At 39.6% G+C, this 19105-nt stretch overlaps 1 protein-coding gene across 9 annotated transcripts in view; it reads left to right on the top strand.

Moving 5' to 3' along the window:
* The window catches only part of ZNF385B (zinc finger protein 385B), a 396676-nt gene extending 380585 nt beyond the window's left edge, over positions 1-16091 (top strand). For all 9 annotated transcript variants that reach the window (XM_045868424.3, XM_045868423.3, XM_054506110.2 and 6 more), the window contains 4 exons: positions 10428-10673; positions 11552-11730; positions 12942-13043; positions 14539-16091. In XM_045868424.3, coding sequence (XP_045724380.1) covers positions 10428-10673; positions 11552-11730; positions 12942-13043; positions 14539-14757 — 746 coding nt within the window. In that variant the 3' untranslated portion in view covers positions 14758-16091. The remainder of the gene's footprint in view (positions 1-10427; positions 10674-11551; positions 11731-12941; positions 13044-14538) is intronic.
* Positions 16092-19105: the final 3014 nt, after the last annotated feature.

The raw sequence follows: 19105 nt of genomic DNA, 5'->3' as shown, positions 1-19105 counted from the left end.
TGACACCTTCAGTAATAGACATCTACTACCTAAAAGGGTGGAGAAAATTAAATAGTGGCATAAGTCATAATACTTGGAATTTCTTAAAGAATATTATTGCATAAATATATCAATCATGTAACTATTGGTAACTCAAATGAATATACTGTGATGTTATTTGTTATTGACTGCTTACAACATTGCCAGAATGAGTTGTTGAGCTACAAATCTCTGATGACTCTCCAAATGTAAGACCCACAGTATTGCTATGACTGAAACCTTGCTATGACAACAAGATACCAGTTTAGTTGCAAAGAGGATGGGCTTTACTTTGATATTTTTTTTCACATGTGCTTTAGATTTTTCTGGCATAGGTACATGCTTATTGATTCTATGTAAGCTTATATAGGATTCCTAATAAAGAAGATAATAAAATCTATAGGTTTGTTCATTTTATCAAATCAAAACATTGGACCAGGCACAATGTATTTGTTGTTATGACTCTGTCCTAGTACGTGTCAAGGAGACCTATTTTTAAGAGAATTATCTCAAATGACATCAAATATTGATTGCTTATATATACCTTCAACAACAATAATACAGGTATTTTACATAATTAACAGCGAAAATGTCTGTTCTCTCTATATTTATTTCACTTTATGATTCAGCCATTAACAGTGAATTTCTAGTATTTTTATTTGTGAGGCTAAAAGGCACTGCATTGAATTGAGCATTGCTTATTTTATTTTATTTATTTATTTATTTATTTGAGACAGAGAGAATGAGAGACAGAGAGCATGAGAGGGAGGAGGGTCAGAGGGAGAAGCAGACTCCCTGCTGAGCAGGGAGCCCGATGCGGGACTCGATCCCAGGACTCCAGGATCATGACCTGAGCTGAAGGCAGTCGCTTAACCAACTGAGCCACCCAGGCGCCCCGAGCATTGCTTATTTTAACATATTGATTGCCCACCTATGGCTTTCTGTACACTGGACACAAAGATGAATTAGGACATTGTTGCAGGACTCAAGAATCTCTCTACCCTGGAAATAATTTTGGCTGTGGAAAAAAAATTATAGTTAATGCAAGATCAAAATATAATTATATGAAGAGGGTTATGAGAGCATAGGCAAGGATAGGAGGGAGGAGGTGGGCTTGGCACCTAGAAGTAGCAAGATCTAGAAAGAAGTTTAATGGTAATCTAGACATGATGAGAGCCTGAAATGAGGCAGTGGCACATAGTAGATGCTGAAGAAATATCTGCTGGATAGAATGAATAAGGCTGATAAAAGAAATATTTAGAAAGTAGTATCAGTAAATTTAGGTCATTCATTACACATAGAAAGTAAAAGAGGAAGAATTCAAGAGTTATTGCTGACAGTTCTCATGTACAACTAGTAATGTCATTGATTGATAAGGGGACTACTTGGAAGGGCTCCTAGGTGGAGATCATTCATTCAGTACCAGGTTGAGTTTGAAATACCCATGAAACATCCAAACTAGATGTTCCACAGACTATTAGGGGAAAAGAATCTTGAACCTGTGAGGAAGGTAGAGATTTCACCTATGGGATTTAGGAATCTATATCAATGTGGTAGAAGTTATCAGAGTAATTAGATCATATAACATCCAAAAGAGGACAAGAGAATCATCTTGAGGAATGCCAACACTAGGGGCAGGCAAAGAATAGGAGCTGGTGAGGGGGACTGTTGTAGAGGTTGAAGGAGAACCAGGCAAGGCCACTGTCTGTCGACATCAAGGGGGAAGAGCGTTTCAAGAAGGAACTTGGGCTCAGTACAAGAGAAGACTGAAGAGACACCTTTGGTTTTGCAGGAGGGTAAGGATAAACAGGAAGAAAGGAAGTCGAAGAGCCACTTCACGCGACCACTTCAAGTTCTGCACCAAAGGGAAGACAGGTGGAAGACTCCAGGAGTGAACCAAGTCAGGGAATGACTTTTGGAACATGGAAGTTTCAGAATTTTGTAAACAGAAACAAAGAACCCAGTAGAAAGAAAGTAGCCAGCACTATAGGAAAGAGAGAAGAAATGTAAAAGATAGATAAGTGGAAGCATGTACCTTTTACTCAGAGATGTAAAGAAAATAGGTGCAAACAGAAGAAAATGTAGCATCAGGGACAAACACATCCAGCTTCCTCATTTCTGTAAGAAACAGGACACTAGACATTTGCTAATGAGAGGTTGGTGATATTGGTAGGGAACTTAAGAAGAAGGATAAATTTTCCATGGGGAAGCTGACTGACTGTGTTTATTCCCCTTATAGAATCACTTTTTTCCCCTTTGTTTGTCAGATTTATTGACCTGTTCTTCAGGTATAGAAGTTTTCACTATATATGTTTCTAATTTAAGCAAATCTCATCTGTAAGATTATAAAATTTTAAAATAAGGATATGTGGTTATTGCATTGCCAAGAGAGCCATTCTTTCAAAAAAAAAACTCTTAAAAAAAAAGAAAAGGAGAGAGGGAAACAAACCATAAGAGACTGTTAACAATGGACAACAAACTGAGGGTTGATAGAGGGAGGCAGGTGGGGGATGAGCTAGATGGGTGATAGGGATTAAGGAGGGCACTTGTTGTGATGAGCACTGGGTGTTGTTTTTAAGTGATGAATCACTGAATTCTACTCCAGAAACCAATATTGCACTGTATGCTAACTAAGTAAAATTTAAATTTGAAAAAAAAAAAAAAACTCTTTTAAATAGTCCATTCAAATTATTACCAAATTTTCCAAGATCTTTTTGCACATACCTTTCAGGAAAACATCTAATAAATAAAAGAGGGTAACTGACTGCTGTATCTGATCATTATCTGCAATGTTGGTCTTTTCTTCCTGCTCCTTTAGACAAGTGCAGACCTGTTAATACTAGAAATGAATGCCCCTTTCTTTGTGTATCCACCAATATAGTGATGCTTTAGCATCTGTACATCTCTTATTACATTTTGTTTTGCAAAGAACGCCAAGGTACCAAATTGGCTTATTCATCTTGCAGCTTGCATGCTGCTCCTCCCCTACCGCCCAAGTCCATTAACTGTCTGAATGCAATTCCACTTTAAACTTTAAAATATCTGTCATCAGTTGGTGGTTTTTGTCACTTTTACTGTGTCAAATGTGTAGATAAGGAAGGGACAAACGAAGCAAAGAGTTAGGAAGTCTTCCACGGCACACCAATCAACAAGCATACAGGTTTGCAGTGTTTTAGGGGCTTGGGTTTTTTGTTTTTTGGGTTTTTTTTGGTCTGATACAGAACCCCATGGGCTTTTTAGCTTCACTTCTCACAAGACTGCACAACTAGTAAGGAAGTATGTACTGTGACTGACACCCATTAATTTCTCATTATTTAGAAAGTGGGAAAATAAAACAGAGGAGAATGATTTCAGAATTCCTTATCAAAGTGAGCTAACTTGGTTTAATGAGTGGTAAGCAGTAATGCGGCATTGCTTTGTTTTTTTGGAATACAAATGAGATGCCGGACAAGGTGCTTGTGAATACAGGAAAGAATATGACCAGCAGTCCTTTCCCTGCATGCCTCTGTTGCTAATTCTTTTTGGTGAAATATTAAGTATAAAAAGGAAAATTTAATTGTACAAAGAAGTGACAAGCAGTATATTTCAGTGACCTCAGAAAGCACAAAGAACAATTCTGTTAAAGTTGTGACCTTGGTTTCCTGAGCACTTTTCTCAAGTTAAAAAACAACAACAACAACAACAGATTTGACCAAGCACTTCACAAAAGAAGGTATATAATTGGCCAATAAAAATAGGCAAAGGTGTTCAATACCATTAGGCAGTAGGGAAATACAAACGAAAACCCCAGTGAGACACCACCACAGCTCCACCGGAGTGGCTGAACCCAAGAGGACTGACAGCGCTGATACCGTGTGTTGGGGAGGGGGTACAACAGCTGGAATTCTCACATGCTCCTGGTAGGAATATAAATCACAAGGATTTTGGAAAACTGTCTTTAGAATCTCCTAAAGCTCGATGGAGATAGATGATAGATAGATAGATCTATATATCTAATGGCCCAGCAATTCCACTCCAATGCATATACATTGACCATAAATGAGTACTTACGTCTACCAAAAATACATATAAGAATGTTTATAGTAGCATTATTCAAAATAGCCCCAAACTGAAAATATTCCAAATGTTTATCAATAGTAAATAAATGGTGGCATAGTCATACAATGGAATACTCTTCAGCTCTTAGAAACAAAGTTCTATGTACAGCAACATGGATGAATCTTATAGACATAATGTTGAGTGAAAGAAGCCAGACACAAAAGAATACATATTGTGTGATTACACTTCTATGAAGTTCAAAAATAGGCAAAACTGATCTAAGTGGATAGAGATGAGGAAGGTGGTTACCTTGGAGGGAGGGGGAGTATCACCTGATCAGAGATTCAGGGGAGACCTCTAGGATGGTGGAAATATCTATAGCCTTATATCTTATGTATCAGTATCTTGCATCTTGTATTTCCTACATGTCTTATATCTTCTGTTTCAACAAATGCATGCATATGTATAAATTCATTAAACTTTATGTACTTTCTCATTCCTCAGAGACATCAGATATCAGAAAGTCTGGTCTTATTGAAACTTTAGTCTCTTATCCAACTGAACACCTCCTTCTTCTGGCTTAGGTTGGACCACGAGAAGGCGCATAGTCTGCTGTTCCCTTCTTCCCTATCCTATAATTTCTAGTGCTTGCCCTTTCCAATTGTTAGGGATAGGGGGAGAAATTAGAGAAGAAATGGCCAATGTTTTTGTACTTAATGACAGTCATTGATGCCCTCTGCGTGGCAGGTGTCCAGACGCTGTCTCTCTCTGGAGGACCATGTGTAAGATCTTCATGTGGTTCTTCCAGTCCTTCCACAGCTCCCACCACCAGAGAAGTCCACTCCTCAACCTCTTGCTGCCAGGGTCCTGGTGATCAGCCTTCTCTTCAGTTACCTGTAACAGGGCTCAAGCCTGACCGCCTTTCAAGATGTCCTATTGACCCAAAGAAAACTCGTTCAACCTTGACATGCCAAACTGAGATTACAGGTCCTTCAACTTCTGACCTTTCTTGGTCTAGCTCATCTGTCCCCAACCTTCCTTTCCCCTACTTCACCTGGTATGAGGGGCAGATGACTAAGATCAGAAGTTGTCAGACTGGGAAATGAAATGCCAGTGTCCCTTCTTACATGCACTTCTGGTTTTGCTACTTTGGCTAGATTCAGAAGCATCCAACGAGGACAGAAGCTCCTGATGCCAGTGAGTCCTCCGATCCTTAGATAGTCTAGAGAAGTGCATGAAAAGATGTTGGTAGCAAGATAAGTTCTACTACCTCTTAGAAATGCTACACGTTTGTGTCTGGGGTGTTCCTTGGGGACTTACTCTAAGATGCTGAGATACTGATGGCCAATTGCTTTCAGTTTGGGCTTGAATCCTTCATTCTGAGGCAACCAAACTCCCATTCCGTATCTATTTAACATGGTAAAAGTGCAAAGCAGAAATAACCCAAATATCAAAGAAGATTAGTTGAATAAATTATAGTACCTCCCCATATGAGTAAGTATCATTTGTTATAAATCATGATCCAACTCTATATTTACTGACATGGAAAGATATTCTTGATTTATTGCTAATTGAAAAATGTTAGTGACCTCATGTTTCTGTCTATTCACATATATTATTGTGTAAATAGTATGAAGTAACAGTTATGATTATAATAATCTAGGTCAAGTGTTGGCAAACTACTACCTGTGTGGGCTAAAGCTAGCCTGCTGCCTATTTTTGTAAATAAAGTTTTATTAGATCACAGCCATGCTGGTGGCTGCTTTCCTGCTATAATAGCAAAGCTTAGTAGTTGCAACAGAAACAGTATGGCCTACAAAGCTTAATGTATTTTTACCATCTGGTGCTTTATGGAAAAAGTTTATTTTAGGTGATGGAATCATGGGTGATTTTTAAAAGTTTTTTGTATGACTTTATTTTCTACATTGAACATAAATTTATTATATAAAATATGTATCTATTATTAAAACATTAAAACCTGGTTTAAAAAAACTTATATTAGTAACATTAAACTAAAGAGTAACCTTGTAAGTGGAATCATAAAAATTGGATTTTAGGTTCCAAAGTTCTACTTCGAAATATAAGATCTACAATGTAGTTATAATATTATTTTGATTATTTTTTTAAATTAAGACCTATATATGGATATGAGTCTTCTAGTTACCAACAGGATTAGTTTCTGAAAACTGCTTCCAGAACTTCTGGCATGTTCTTTTCATCTTCTGTGTTAGCTTATTTGTCCTCTGAAGCTGTGTTTTGAGTGATATAGAGCTAAGTTTGATGAACAGGTGGGTTAATCTGAGTAAAGTTTTGGAGTAAAAAATAACTGTGACGAATAAATATTGAAGACTGATTTCCTTCACATAGTTTATCAACTAGATATGAAAACAGTTCCAAAATGGGAGGTTTTCAAAATGCTTAGAAGTTTGGGAAATAAGTAAATCAATGTGGAACCTTCCACGACAGCTACTTTGAAGAATTAAATTCACTTGGGTGCATAAATTACAGATATTTGTTACAAAGGACAATTCTGATGTAGCTAAGCAAATTTTGCTTCGAAGTCTTATAGGATAAAACCTATAAAAAGGCATTTGAGTAATCAGAAAATAATGAAGACAGTCAGAAGACCTGCTAATTAACACTAGGTGAGGGACTACTTGAAAATGGAATTCACATTAACCAGAAGTTCCAGATGACATGCATCTTTATTAAAAGAAACAGAAGTAAACAGTACATTCATTAAACTTTCAAATACACAAAATAAGGAGGCTTTAAAAAATGCCAACAAGAAAAGAAAAATAACAGAAAGGATTTTGATAAAAATATAGAGCAATTAAAATGAGAAATAACAAAATTAAGCTTTGAAGCTTATCCAGAAAGAATGCCAAAATTTAAATATATTATTGCATTGATGATTTTAGGATCTGCTTTATCGACTAACTAGTATCAATCCAATGGCAGAATTTCCTAAATATGATGGAACCATTTACACGTTTTCAGGGTCAAAATTTATCCCTGTATTCACAAAGCTTAAGACTCTGGCCTATCTAGAGGATAAAAAGTAAAACATGATTTATGTAAAGATACCATATCTCTTAATATTTTTAAAGGAAAATGGCCTCCCTTAGTATCCATTTCATGAGTCTTAAGATATTCTCTACCTTCTGATTCAACTCACCTTTATAATAATATCTCTCGTTACACCTGTTGCCATCATCTATGCTGAGCTAGCAGGTATTAAGCAAGCAAACCCCAAGCTTTCTAACACCTAAGCATCTCCTCATGTTGCCACCTCTAACCATTCACTTCCGGTTCCTTCTCACCTCATCCTGTGCTTATCTAAATCTGACCTTCAAAACCTGGCCAAAATATCACTTCCTTTATAAAGAATGCCTCTCTCTTCCTGACCAAAAGAAATCATTTCCTGCTCCATGCTCCCATGCCTCTTACCCGTTTCTGTCATAAATTAGAGATCTCTGAGTGACTATCTCATTTTCCCTGCTAAACTTCTATTTTCTTAGTCTATACCTACTTTATTTACTATTCTCTTCAGTGTCTAGCACATTGTCAGCAATAGCATTTTGTTAATATTCATTTGTTAATGAATAAATGACCTCTTTTGAAAAGGAGATATGGAAAGGAAATCTGTTTAATTTTTCTTAAAGAAATAGGAATAGAGAGAAAAAGATAATTCTGTCCATCTTCTCTGAATCAGATGATTGTTGAATAGGCTAGATATTTTCACTGAAGGCATATATGCTTTAAAACTAAAGAAAGCAACAGCTTTATCACATCTCCAGTGACCACTGTATGCCTTTTATAATGTTAATGCCACATGAAGTCCACCCTTTGTGCAGGAAGATGAATACACTACCCAGTGAATAGTTAGAGAAAACCTCATGCTCATTTATGCCACCTACTAATCTGTGGGACATTATTCAGTTTTGATGAGCCTGAGTTTTCTCATCTTTGAGATGGGAATAATTATTTTCTTTTTTTTTTTTTTTAAGATTTTATTTATTTATTTGAGACAGAGAGAATGAGAAAGAGAGCACATGAGAGGGGGGAGGGTCCGAGGGAGAAGCAGACTCCCTGCCGAGCAGGGAGCCCGATGCGGGACTCGATCCCGGGACTCCAGGATCATGACCTGAGCCGAAGGCAGTCGCTTAACCAACTGAGCCACCCAGGCGCCCTGGGAATAATTATTTTCAGCCTTACCTATTTCACAAGTTTGTTGTGACAGATAATAAGATAATGTAAATGATGGCACTTTGTAAATTGTAACATTCTATATAAATAAGAGTATATGAGGGAGATCAATATAAGGGACAATAAAATAAATACAAATAAGAGAGAGAATGAGTAAATGACTAAAACAGGTCAGATTCTTTAGGTGAAATTTATATGAAATATCTTATGAAATGCTTGAAGCAAAGATTTTGCTCTGCAATAACTTGAGTTCCATCACAAGAAACTGAGTAATTCTATAGGTGCAAATGTTAAGATTACTGAATTATTTCACTGCTTTGTGAGTTCTATAATATCGTAAAATCAGTCTGAGGGATCCTTATAGATGAGAGTTCCAAGCCTGAAATAATCTTCAATCTAATTTACTTACTGTTACCATTTAAGAAGATTGATTTTATTTCCTTCTCTCATGCTATGAAAGTCAGTTTAGTAAGAGTCTAAGATCTTTTCCATTATACTTCATGGCATCCTGAAGTTTTAATAAACTTGCTGAAAAGGAATATAAATTGTGAAACCCAAGGATAAGAAATGAATCTGAGCATTTACTTATTCCAAACACCATCCAGATCTGGAATTCATCTATAGAATCCCCGCTAGTCTTGACCTGGATGGATTCAGTGCAGAAAAAGGGATGGAAATCAACTGTTGATTCCAAAATCAAACAGGTAGAAATATGATCTCCCATTATTTTTGATGCAAATGAAACCTTTGGCTTCGCCCCATCTGCAGATCAGACACACACTATCATGTTGCAGTTCCTCCAGTCACTCCTTCCCTCTTGGTGATCCAGGCCCATGGCACATAGTTCCAATTAGCTAGGACAATTAACAAATAAGTTTTCAGTTTTAATTTCCTTCCCCTCTTAATAAGACTTTATCAGCACATCAGTAGACATTTTCTGAGAGCACCAGCTCTACTCAGCTTAAATGTGTGATGGATTAGGCTGTTGCCTAAGAAGTTCCAGTTTCTTTCCCAAAGGAGCCACTGAACAGAACCTGTCTTGAATAGCAAATGTACCCTGAAGAGTGAAATTCTGTTAAAGTCACTCTGAGCCTCCTTATAGCTTGCAGCATGGGCCTTGAGAATTAGAACATTTAGTAGCTACATGATCAAAATGCCAAGATGTCTATAAATGATTTGGCTAATCCTCATATTGTGCTTATGGTTAACATCATTACTTAAAACTTAAGATTTTAGGGGCGGCTGGCTGGCCTAACTGGTAGAATATGTGACTCTTGATCTCAGGGTCGTGAGTTTGAGCCCCACATTGAGGGTAGAGTTTACTTAAAAAAAAAAAAAAAAAAAAACATAATTTAGACTGGTAGTCATAAGTATAATGAATTAAATCTTTGTATCTTGTATTTTATTTATTTATTTATTTTTAATTTTATTTATTTATTTGACAGCGAGAGCAGGAACACAAGCAGGGGGAGTGGGAGAGGGAGAAGTAGGCTTCCTGCCGAGCAGGGAGCCCAATGCTGGGCTCGATCCCAGGACCCTGGGATCATGACCTGAGCCGAAGGCAGACGCTTAACAACTGAGCCACCCAGGCGCCCACATCTTGTATTTTAGATAAATTGCTTTGCCATTCAAAGAGCAGCAAAAACTTAACTGACCATAACCCAAATTAACCATGCTTCTTCCCTCACCTCTACCCCAATACCCCAAAGTTAAAATGCTAACTTGGTATAAAAACTGAATTTTAATTTCATGTCCATGTCATAATGAAAGCATGAATAGTCAAATGAAACCACAATTGACGATTGACTTATTTCACGTTACCATCATATCATGTACTCGTATTGGAAAGAAGTTGGTTTTCCTATACATGAAAAACTTCCCTGGAGCATAATTTACAACTCAAGGTTCTCAGAAAGTTACATGCCACCAGTGGGAGAAAAAAAGTACATTTTTCATAAGTCATCATAATCTAGGGGTGAGCTGATACTGGAAACTGATGGCATGGAGTTCTTTTTCAGTCAAGTTCAATGAACTAAAATCTGTGCTGGAGATTAAAACTATATATGGAAATCCATTTTCTATGTGTAATTCCTCTATGTCAATTTTCCATGTGTTGATACGGTACATGAAGTGTCAATATGATCTCTCTGCGTCTCTCTTAGAAAATAAAGGGAAGCTAAAAGTCAACAGTTGCAGTCAGCCATCAGGCTCCGAAGGGGGCTCCTATCTCCTCAAATCTGGCACAGCATCCTTGCCACCTGGGACAGCCGCTTCTCCCTCGAAGAGCACAAACGGAGCTCCTGGTACTGTTTCTGAATCAGAAGAAGAAAAAGCCAAAAAATTACTGTATTGTTCACTATGCAAAGTGGCTGTGAACTCCCTGTCCCAGCTAGAGGCACACAACACAGGTTAGCAGCTATCATTTGAATTTAAATCGTGCTTATAACAAAACCCAACTTTTCCCAGCAGAATACCGTATCTTTTGTTGTTTAGACGTTAGGTTTGTTCCGTGTCTTCTCTGCTTTTATGACTCAAAGGAATGATTTTAAGAAAAGTAGGATATCATAATTTTGGAAACAGCAAGGCAAAAGTTTAAAGCAAATTGGAGATAAAACTTATTCTGTTCTTTATTTTCTCAAAAGCATCTAATATTTCCCAAAACTCATTACGATGAAGTGACAGAGATGAAGACAAATATCTATGCACAATGTTCACTGCAACACACTTAGAAAAAAAGAGAAACAATTTAAAAGTCCCTCAGTAGGGAAACGTCGAATGCTATATTATAGTAACCCAACATGAGAGAACATAGTGCTCCGTCATTAAAATGTAACTATTAAAAAAAAAAGTATATGATTTGCTGTGTGAAATTTTCAGGATATTTAACTAGTATGATCCCAATTTTGAAAATATATGTATTTTTTAGTATATAAACAAAACAAAACCTGAAAAAGAAAACTAAAATGATAACAGTCGTTATCTCTGAGTGGTGAAAATATAGATAGGGTAATCTTACTTATGCTTCTCTATATTTTCCATATTTTCTCCATAATATACTCATGTTTTCCCATTTTTTACCACAAAAATGTGTTGAATAATCAGTGTCATTGTTTATAATAAATAAAAACTGTTTATAATCAGCATTAAAATGATTATTTTTTTAAAAAGCAATGAGAAATTCGGCCTGAAGATAAACTTCTCAAAGATAAGAAAACAGAGAGCTATTCATATATCTATTCAGTTCTTAAATAGCTACTTACTTAATGTATGTCTCTTTCTGTCTTAGGATCCAAACACAAGACCATGGTTGAAGCTCGTAATGGGGCTGGTCCAATTAAGTCCTATCCTAGACCTGGATCAAGGTTAAAGATGCAGAATGGCAGTAAGGGCTCAGGACTACAGAACAAGACATTTCATTGTGAAATCTGTGATGTTCATGTTAATTCAGAAATTCAGCTCAAGCAGGTAATGTATCCTGAATTAGTATTCACTGTTGTTGGGTCACCACCAATGAAGTTTTAAATTATAGGTGAGGTTCAGTGGGGTGAGGTCTGGAGCAGATGACCAAGAAAGAATTCTTGAGATGTCTTTGGTGCAAAATGGTGGTTTATTAAAGCCCAGGGACAGGACCCGCGGGCAGAATGAGCTGCGGCCCCGGGGCTGTGAGGCGTGGCAGATTATATACTCAGGAGTTGGGGAGGTGAGGACAAAGGGGGTGTCCAGAGGACTGTCATATGCTAAAGAAGACTCTCAGGATACTGGAGGCCTGGTTATTGATTGTCAAGCCAAGGCTGTTTTTCCCTCTAATGAGGCACTAACAGGAAGACAGTTGGGAGTTTCCTGGAGGAATGTTACGTTCCTCCTAACACACGTCCTTGTCAATGGGCTTCAGGTTCAAAAAGAAATTCCAATTTTATTTACATTTCCTTCCGCCTCAGCCTCCCTTTATTTTATGGAGGGGAGGGTGATGTTAGGGCTTCCGGAAACTGAGTTCTGGGTCTCTGGAAGTTAGGCTATTGATAAGAAAGCTCCTTCCTTGTAAATCACTAGTTCACTAAAGTTCACTAAAGTTCCCTCAGTTCACTAAATTTGTGAACTGAGGGAAACTCCTCTCCTGTAGGACCGTGATCTCGATCAGTTAACCACCTGTTTTTCCTTTAGGGCAGCCAGGAGTGCCTGAGGAATGTCACACATATCACATTGTGGGGGGGGGAGGGTGTAGGGTGTCAGCTTCTGCTTTGTCCTCAGCTAGCCTTCTGCTCCCTCATCAACCACTGGCTTGTGTATCTATCTAATCTACATGATGGTTCTGGGCTAGGTGAGTACAGCATTCAACCTGGAGCTTGTAGTCAGTCGAGCAGGAACTTCTGGAAGACAAGATGTTCAGCCTGTCTTTCACAGACCAAAAGGTGGTTAGGGAGACAGACTCATCAGTCACGACGGTAACAACAGGCAAAGCCAGGTAAGTACTACAGAGAAAGGAAAGGAAGAGAGGCATCACAACTGAGTGGGGAGCAAGTCTGAATTTTGAGAGCGCGGTGATCTAATCCTCACCACCGGGGAACTGTGGAGCCAGAACTGGGAATGGAGCAACCTGCTGCCTCTATCTAGGAAATATATTTTACATGGAGTAAAGCTCACAGTTAGATTCAGCTAATGCATCAAACTTTTTTCAGCACATTTCTAGCCGAAGGCATAAGGATCGAGTTGCAGGGAAACCACTGAAGCCGAAATACAGCCCTTACAATAAACTCCAGCGGAGCCCAAGCATTTTAGCAGTAAGTTCACCTCACCTGCTCACTTGTTTCGTGGGTCCACCTTCCTGGCTTAGGCAAGGACTGTGGGTTAGGAGGGCCTAGGGACTAACTGGTCCTGAAAGGTTTTGAATATCCGTAGCCCTCATAGACAGAAGTTTAGAAGTTTAGAAGGAACTGCTTAGTCTCTGCTGTAGGACACCTTGAAGGAAGCTGCTTTAGAGAAGAGAAACTGAACCTCTTTAAGAGCTAATACCTTACTCTTTACCAGGACATTTTCCAAAGACTACCTTCTTTAGCATATAAAGAAAAACAAAGGCTCAGGAACAAAGACAAGTAATCCTGAGGAATCCTGGAATGTGTTGAACCTGGAAGAGGGCTTGCTTTCCTTAAACAAAACTCCATCCATTTGATACCGTCCTCCTTTCTAGAGAGCTCTCCCTCTCCTCCCTCCTACACCCACCTCTCCACCCCTCCTTCTCCAGAAAGTAAAGTGGGTGTTGGTATTACTCTCTCTTTCCCTGTCTCGCAGGCATGTTGGTATTCAGCCTGTCCTACCTGCTCTCAATATGTGCTGTTTTCAGTTTCTTTGCAAAAATACCCAGGGGCGCCAGCAATAGATGTCATATAAATACCCAGATGGATGGATTTTATAATCTCCCTGGGACTTAGCCCAGTGTGGCATTCCATTTGAGGTTGAAGCGGGATTGGCCAGCTGGAGGCGATGCTCCCAGCTTCTGCAAAGCCTCCATCTGATGCTGCAAGCAGGTGTTACCTGCATTAAACAAATCCAGTGTGCAAAGCTTCTCCTGATTGCAAAAGAGAGAAATTAAGGATTGATTTCTTACTTTACAAGAAGATTCCACCTTGGGATTCCTTTAAAAAGAGAATGTTTCTAGCACACTTACAATCCTTCCCAACGACAGAAATTTGAGTTAGCTGCAGTTTTTCAGGGAATACTCTTTAAGTGGCCAGAGAAAGAGGTGCACACTGACTTTGTTTTCATGACGCTTAACAGGTCCCTAACGTCCTGAACCCCAGTTACTTCACCCAGTGCAGCTCTTCAGAGACAAGTGTAGGGTCAGGCATACTCCCCCCTCCCCCCCCCACCCCGCCCAGAAAACCTCTCTCAAAGCTGCACTGTGGTTTACGAGTAGTCAGAATTTTAAATTGAGCTCCATTATCTAAGCAGGAAACTTTCTGGGTATGTTTGTTTTTTCTTTGTGAGAAGAAGCGGCACAAAATAGCTTTAGTATCTATTCAGAGAGGCTCCCCCCCCCCCCCCCGCTTCCTAGTGCCTAGAGGCAAGGGCCACCAGAAAAAGAGTGGAAATGGAAACAAATCAAAGCAAAGGTATGCAAGAGCCTCTGAAACCCAGCCTTGTGAAAATAATGTCCTGACTTTTGAGAGTCACGGTCTTGAAAAGCCGACTTCTTAACGTCTGTGTTGCGAAAAGATGTCCGCGGTGCTTATCGAAAACCATCTCCCCACCCCGTGTCCGGTTCTCTCCCTCCGTTAGGCAAAACTTGCATTCCAGAAAGACATGATGAAGCCTTTGGCCCCGGCCTTCCTGTCGTCGCCCCTGGCGGCGGCGGCCGCGGTGTCGTCGGCGCTGTCGCTGCCGCCCCGGCCGTCGGCGTCGCTCTTCCAGGCGCCCGCCATCCCGCCCGCGCTGCTGCGGCCCGGCCACGGGCCCCTCCGCGCCACGCCCGCCTCCATCCTCTTCGCGCCCTACTGACGGCCCGCGCCCCGGGGCCGCTGCAGGGGGAGGGCCCGAGGGGGCGGCGGCGGCGGGAGCGTCTGCGTTGCAGCCCCCCCCCGGCCCCGACTCCAAAGACTGAGAAATCACTAGGCTCAAGAGTGCGTTGCAGCCCCCCCCCCCGGCCCCCCCCCCCCGGCCCCGACTCCAAAGACTGAGAAATCACTAGGCTCAAGAGTGCTTTTAGGGACCGCTCCCACCGTTAGGGATCTGAGCAGCCCAGGCTTTATGCCCCTGTCCCCTCCCCCCACCCCACTCCATCTGTGTATCTGAGATAATTGGTTTCTTGCACATGTATCGGTCAGAAAACAAAACAAAACAATGTATCTATATACCATTCGCTGACTCTTTTTCCATGGGTGTGATCTGGCTTAGAAAACGATAAGGAATATTTTCCTGACAGACTTGAAAACTAGGGTCTTCCTCACACGTCTGTAAATAACTCTGGAATCCAACTGGGCACATTGTAGTGTGGAACAAAAATAGATGAACACAAGTGCTTACTTGTGGATACCATCTTACCAACGGATCACAATGTTTTCTTTTCTGGTGTACTCTTGTCGACAGGGATTGTGTACTGTTTTAGACCCAAGTACTGTTGTATCCTGTGTAGTACTAGTTCTGTATCTCTTGTCTGAATTCAACATTTTTAGTTGCTGTGTAAATGTTAGGAAGCAAAGTAGCTTTGAATTTTCTCTTTAAGAGAACAAAAGATAATGTATTTTGTTTATTTCACGTTTTATTTGGTGATATTTAAAAGAACTAGAAAGCCATATAATATAGCTATAATTACTACCTGTTTGCTATTTTTGTTTAACTTATTTTGTAGCTTCCTCACTTTAGTTTGAGTTGCTAAGCAAATGTATACAACCAGAAAAAAAGAGCTTCCTAAGTTGCACATTTTTGCACCTCTTGTGCATTCTGCAAGGAGACAATGAATCCATGTATTTCTACGTAATTATCTTTTTCATTTTTAACCTGTTTCATTTGTAATGATGCTACATAATTTTGTGGCTCCCTGATGCAATAATGTACAGAAGATAAAAAATTTATAATTGAACAATTTGTCTTTCTGTTCACCGAATATATTGCAGGTCATGCTCCCATGCCCCCCTTTCTAAACTGGTATCAACAAGACTGGAATGTTTGTGGTATCAGGGGCAAGAGGTATCATAAAACAACAAAATAGAGTGAACTCTTTTAGAGCATCTATATCTGCAATCTGTAAATGGTAAAATGTCTGTGTATTTTTTTAAATGTACCTTTTCAATAAAAGTACAAAAAGTAAAAGCCTGTTTGTGTTTTCAAAGTTACTTTCTCCTGAGATGCCTTCAATTTGAAATCATCTGATGAACAATTTTCAGTAGGTGCAAAGATTGCTCCTTACGTATTTAGCATTTTCAGCTCTTATTTGAAGCATTTTTATTTGTCATGTTTATTCATTACTGTTCACAGCATCTGTGTGAGGCAAGACTTTACTGCTCTTTTCCCTCTGAATCCCTAAGAAGTCGGGCCAAGTTGTGAGTGTAGCCCTAAATCACAGTAGTAGCCTGATAAAAATTTGTGACTCTGATTTTTTTTTTTAACTTGCTCTAAGCCTTCTAAATCCCTAACCCATCTTTCATTTGTGTCCAAGGCATTTATGATCTCCTTCTATTCCACTCCTCCCATCCGTCCACCCCTTTTTTCTTCCTACCTCATTCTCTTTTTAAGTGTAAAGATCAATACATCACTATTTGTTCTGGTTACCTGCTTAACGAACTACTTCAAAACTTAATGGCTTAAAATAACAACCATCTTATATCATGATTTCAGAGGTCAAGAATTCCAACCAGGCTTGGCTGGGCTGTTCTTCTGTTCGAGGAGGCATCAATATGAAGTCCCTTGGTAATACTTGGGGGAGGGGCGGTGTCTGGAGGCCCAAGATGGCTTCACTCACAGGTGTGCCTGGATGGTGGCTGGAAGGCTGAACTCCATTGGAACAGTTACCAGAAGACCTACACATGGCCTCTCCAGCTACGTGCTCTTAGGCAATGACATGGTAACTCAGGGCTCCCAGAGAGAGAGCATTTCAAGAGGCCTGGGTGGAAGTCAAAAAGCTTTTTATAAAATGGTCTCAAAACTCCCAGCATGTCACTTACGCTGCATTCTATTCATCAAGCAAGTCTCTAAGGCCAGTCCAGATTCGAGGGGAAGGAAAGTATTCACTTTTCAATGTGAAAAAGAGCAAAGAATTTGTGGCCATCTCTAATCTACCACTCTGTTACAGAACTTTGAGGGGAATGGTAACAAAGCTATGATAGAGCCCCTCTTCCCCCACCGTAAGCCCAAACCATGCCAATTCTTTAAAAGGAGAGGAATGGGGGTGGGGTAGGACCTAAACTCTCCTTTCTAAAAAGTTAAGGCTAGTGGCTGGCAGTGCAGCTGTGCTCAGCGGCAGCAGGCTTCCTTTATCGAAGAGTTTATCCAACTGTTGGAAAATTGTTGACCTTAATATTCTAGGCGTATAATCAGGTTAGTGTTAGAGTCTATTAAAATTCCAGTTTGACATTCAGACTTTGTTTTACTATGAGTCATTTCAACTTTATACTAGTTACACTAAACCTTGGTTGGACCTTCAGACATGGCTTAGAAATGTCATGCTCTGAAAGAAATGTGTTTCCGTGTAACACTTCGGAGAAGTTTTTTTTTTTTATCAATTCTGTCATGAATCCAACGGCAATTATATTTCATTTCTCTTGTATATCCTCCATCTCATTAATGTTCACTGCCATCCTCAAAAATTTTTAAATGTCAGTATTTAAATAGACCCAGGAACCTACTGATTAGATTTATAGATTAAGATTTTGAAAAACCACCTCAGGGAAGAAGTATAAAAGAATAGCAATTAATTAAAATGCATGCCTCCAGGGATGCCTGGGTGGCTCAGTTGGTTAAGCGTCTGCCTTCAGCTCAGGTCATGATCCCAGGGTCCTGGGATCGAGTCCCACATAGGACTCCTTACTCAGCAGGGAGCCTGCTTCTCCCTCTGCCTGCTGCTTCCCCTGCTATGCTTTCTCTCTCTCTGTCTCTGACAAATAAATTTAAAAAATAATAATAATAATAAAAATAAAATGCATGACTCCAAAAGTAGCCATGAGGAGCTTCAAGTAATGACATACACAACACTATTAAACAGATACAGCTTATCCAACCTGATTCTGGGTCAGTCCTAAGCAGATGTGCACGTTGGAACGAATAGCCCTTCCTGCGCCATTTTTAGTGGGGAAAGACTACCACTCTACCCCTCCACTTACTGGGAAAGTTAAAAAATGTGCTGTTTACTCTGACATAGTCCAGCTCTGGTCTCTGTAGAATATGTAAATTGATCTCAGACAGGATTGCCAGATAAAATATAAAACACCTAAACAAATTTGAATTTCAGGTCAACAATGAATAATTTTTAATAGAATATTTTAATAATTTTAGTAAGATGTTGCACATGGTATAAGTACATTCCAGAAGTAAGTGTGCAATTTTGGGATGTACTTATACTAAAGAATATTTGTTGTTTATCTGAAATTCACATTTAAGCCTGTATTTTTCCTTGCTAAATCAGGCAACCCTTGTCTCAGGAGCATTCCTCTTCATCTCAAGTACCATGATTCTTCAGGAAAGAAGTGACCCCTGGGTATTCACCACCAAATAACAAGATTTTGAAGGTGCATTGTTAGATGCACTCACCAAATAGGCAGAGGAAGGAACTTGCAGTAAATCAAAGTCAATGATATATTGACATTGGATGGGACCAGGGCACGGGGAAAACGTAGCTACAGATGCCCCTTACTGAAAGCCACACTGACAGCTGCTTAACAAAACTAAACTGTTGTAAAAGCAAAAAACAGAATTTTCATTTGTGTTATGCACCAAACATACCACCCCTGATGTGCTCCTTCTCTGCCCTAAGAGAATGCCTATATTCTGGGGCAGAAATGGTTGTATTTGTGTAGAATTTTTCTCTCAGAAAGTGCTAGAAGGAGAACTACACCACAGTTGATATAGCTGAAAAAGAGACCCATGGGAATTCCCACTGGAAAAAAAGCTAAGGAGACAGAGCTGATAGAGCATCAGGTGGAAATCGTGTTGTGCTAACACTCCCTTCAGGAACCTAAAGGGACTCACTGAAGAGGTTGAATTTGGGGATGTTTTGAGAAATGGGCACCCACTGCCCGGGGTGTGATCAGAGAGAAGGATGATGGCAGGAGGGGAGAGATGACCAGGAACCCTTTGACAGATAAAGTCAGCATCAAGACGTACACCCTTGGTAAGCACGAGCTTCTTTTGGTAA

Source organism: Mirounga angustirostris, unplaced genomic scaffold (genome assembly GCF_029215605.1).
Source record: "Mirounga angustirostris isolate CCGP_5_RB_7025 unplaced genomic scaffold, mMirAng1.0.hap1 SCAF_3, whole genome shotgun sequence".
NCBI classification, from domain to species: domain Eukaryota; kingdom Metazoa; phylum Chordata; class Mammalia; order Carnivora; family Phocidae; genus Mirounga; species Mirounga angustirostris.
This window is presented reverse-complemented; position numbering and strand designations above follow the sequence as displayed.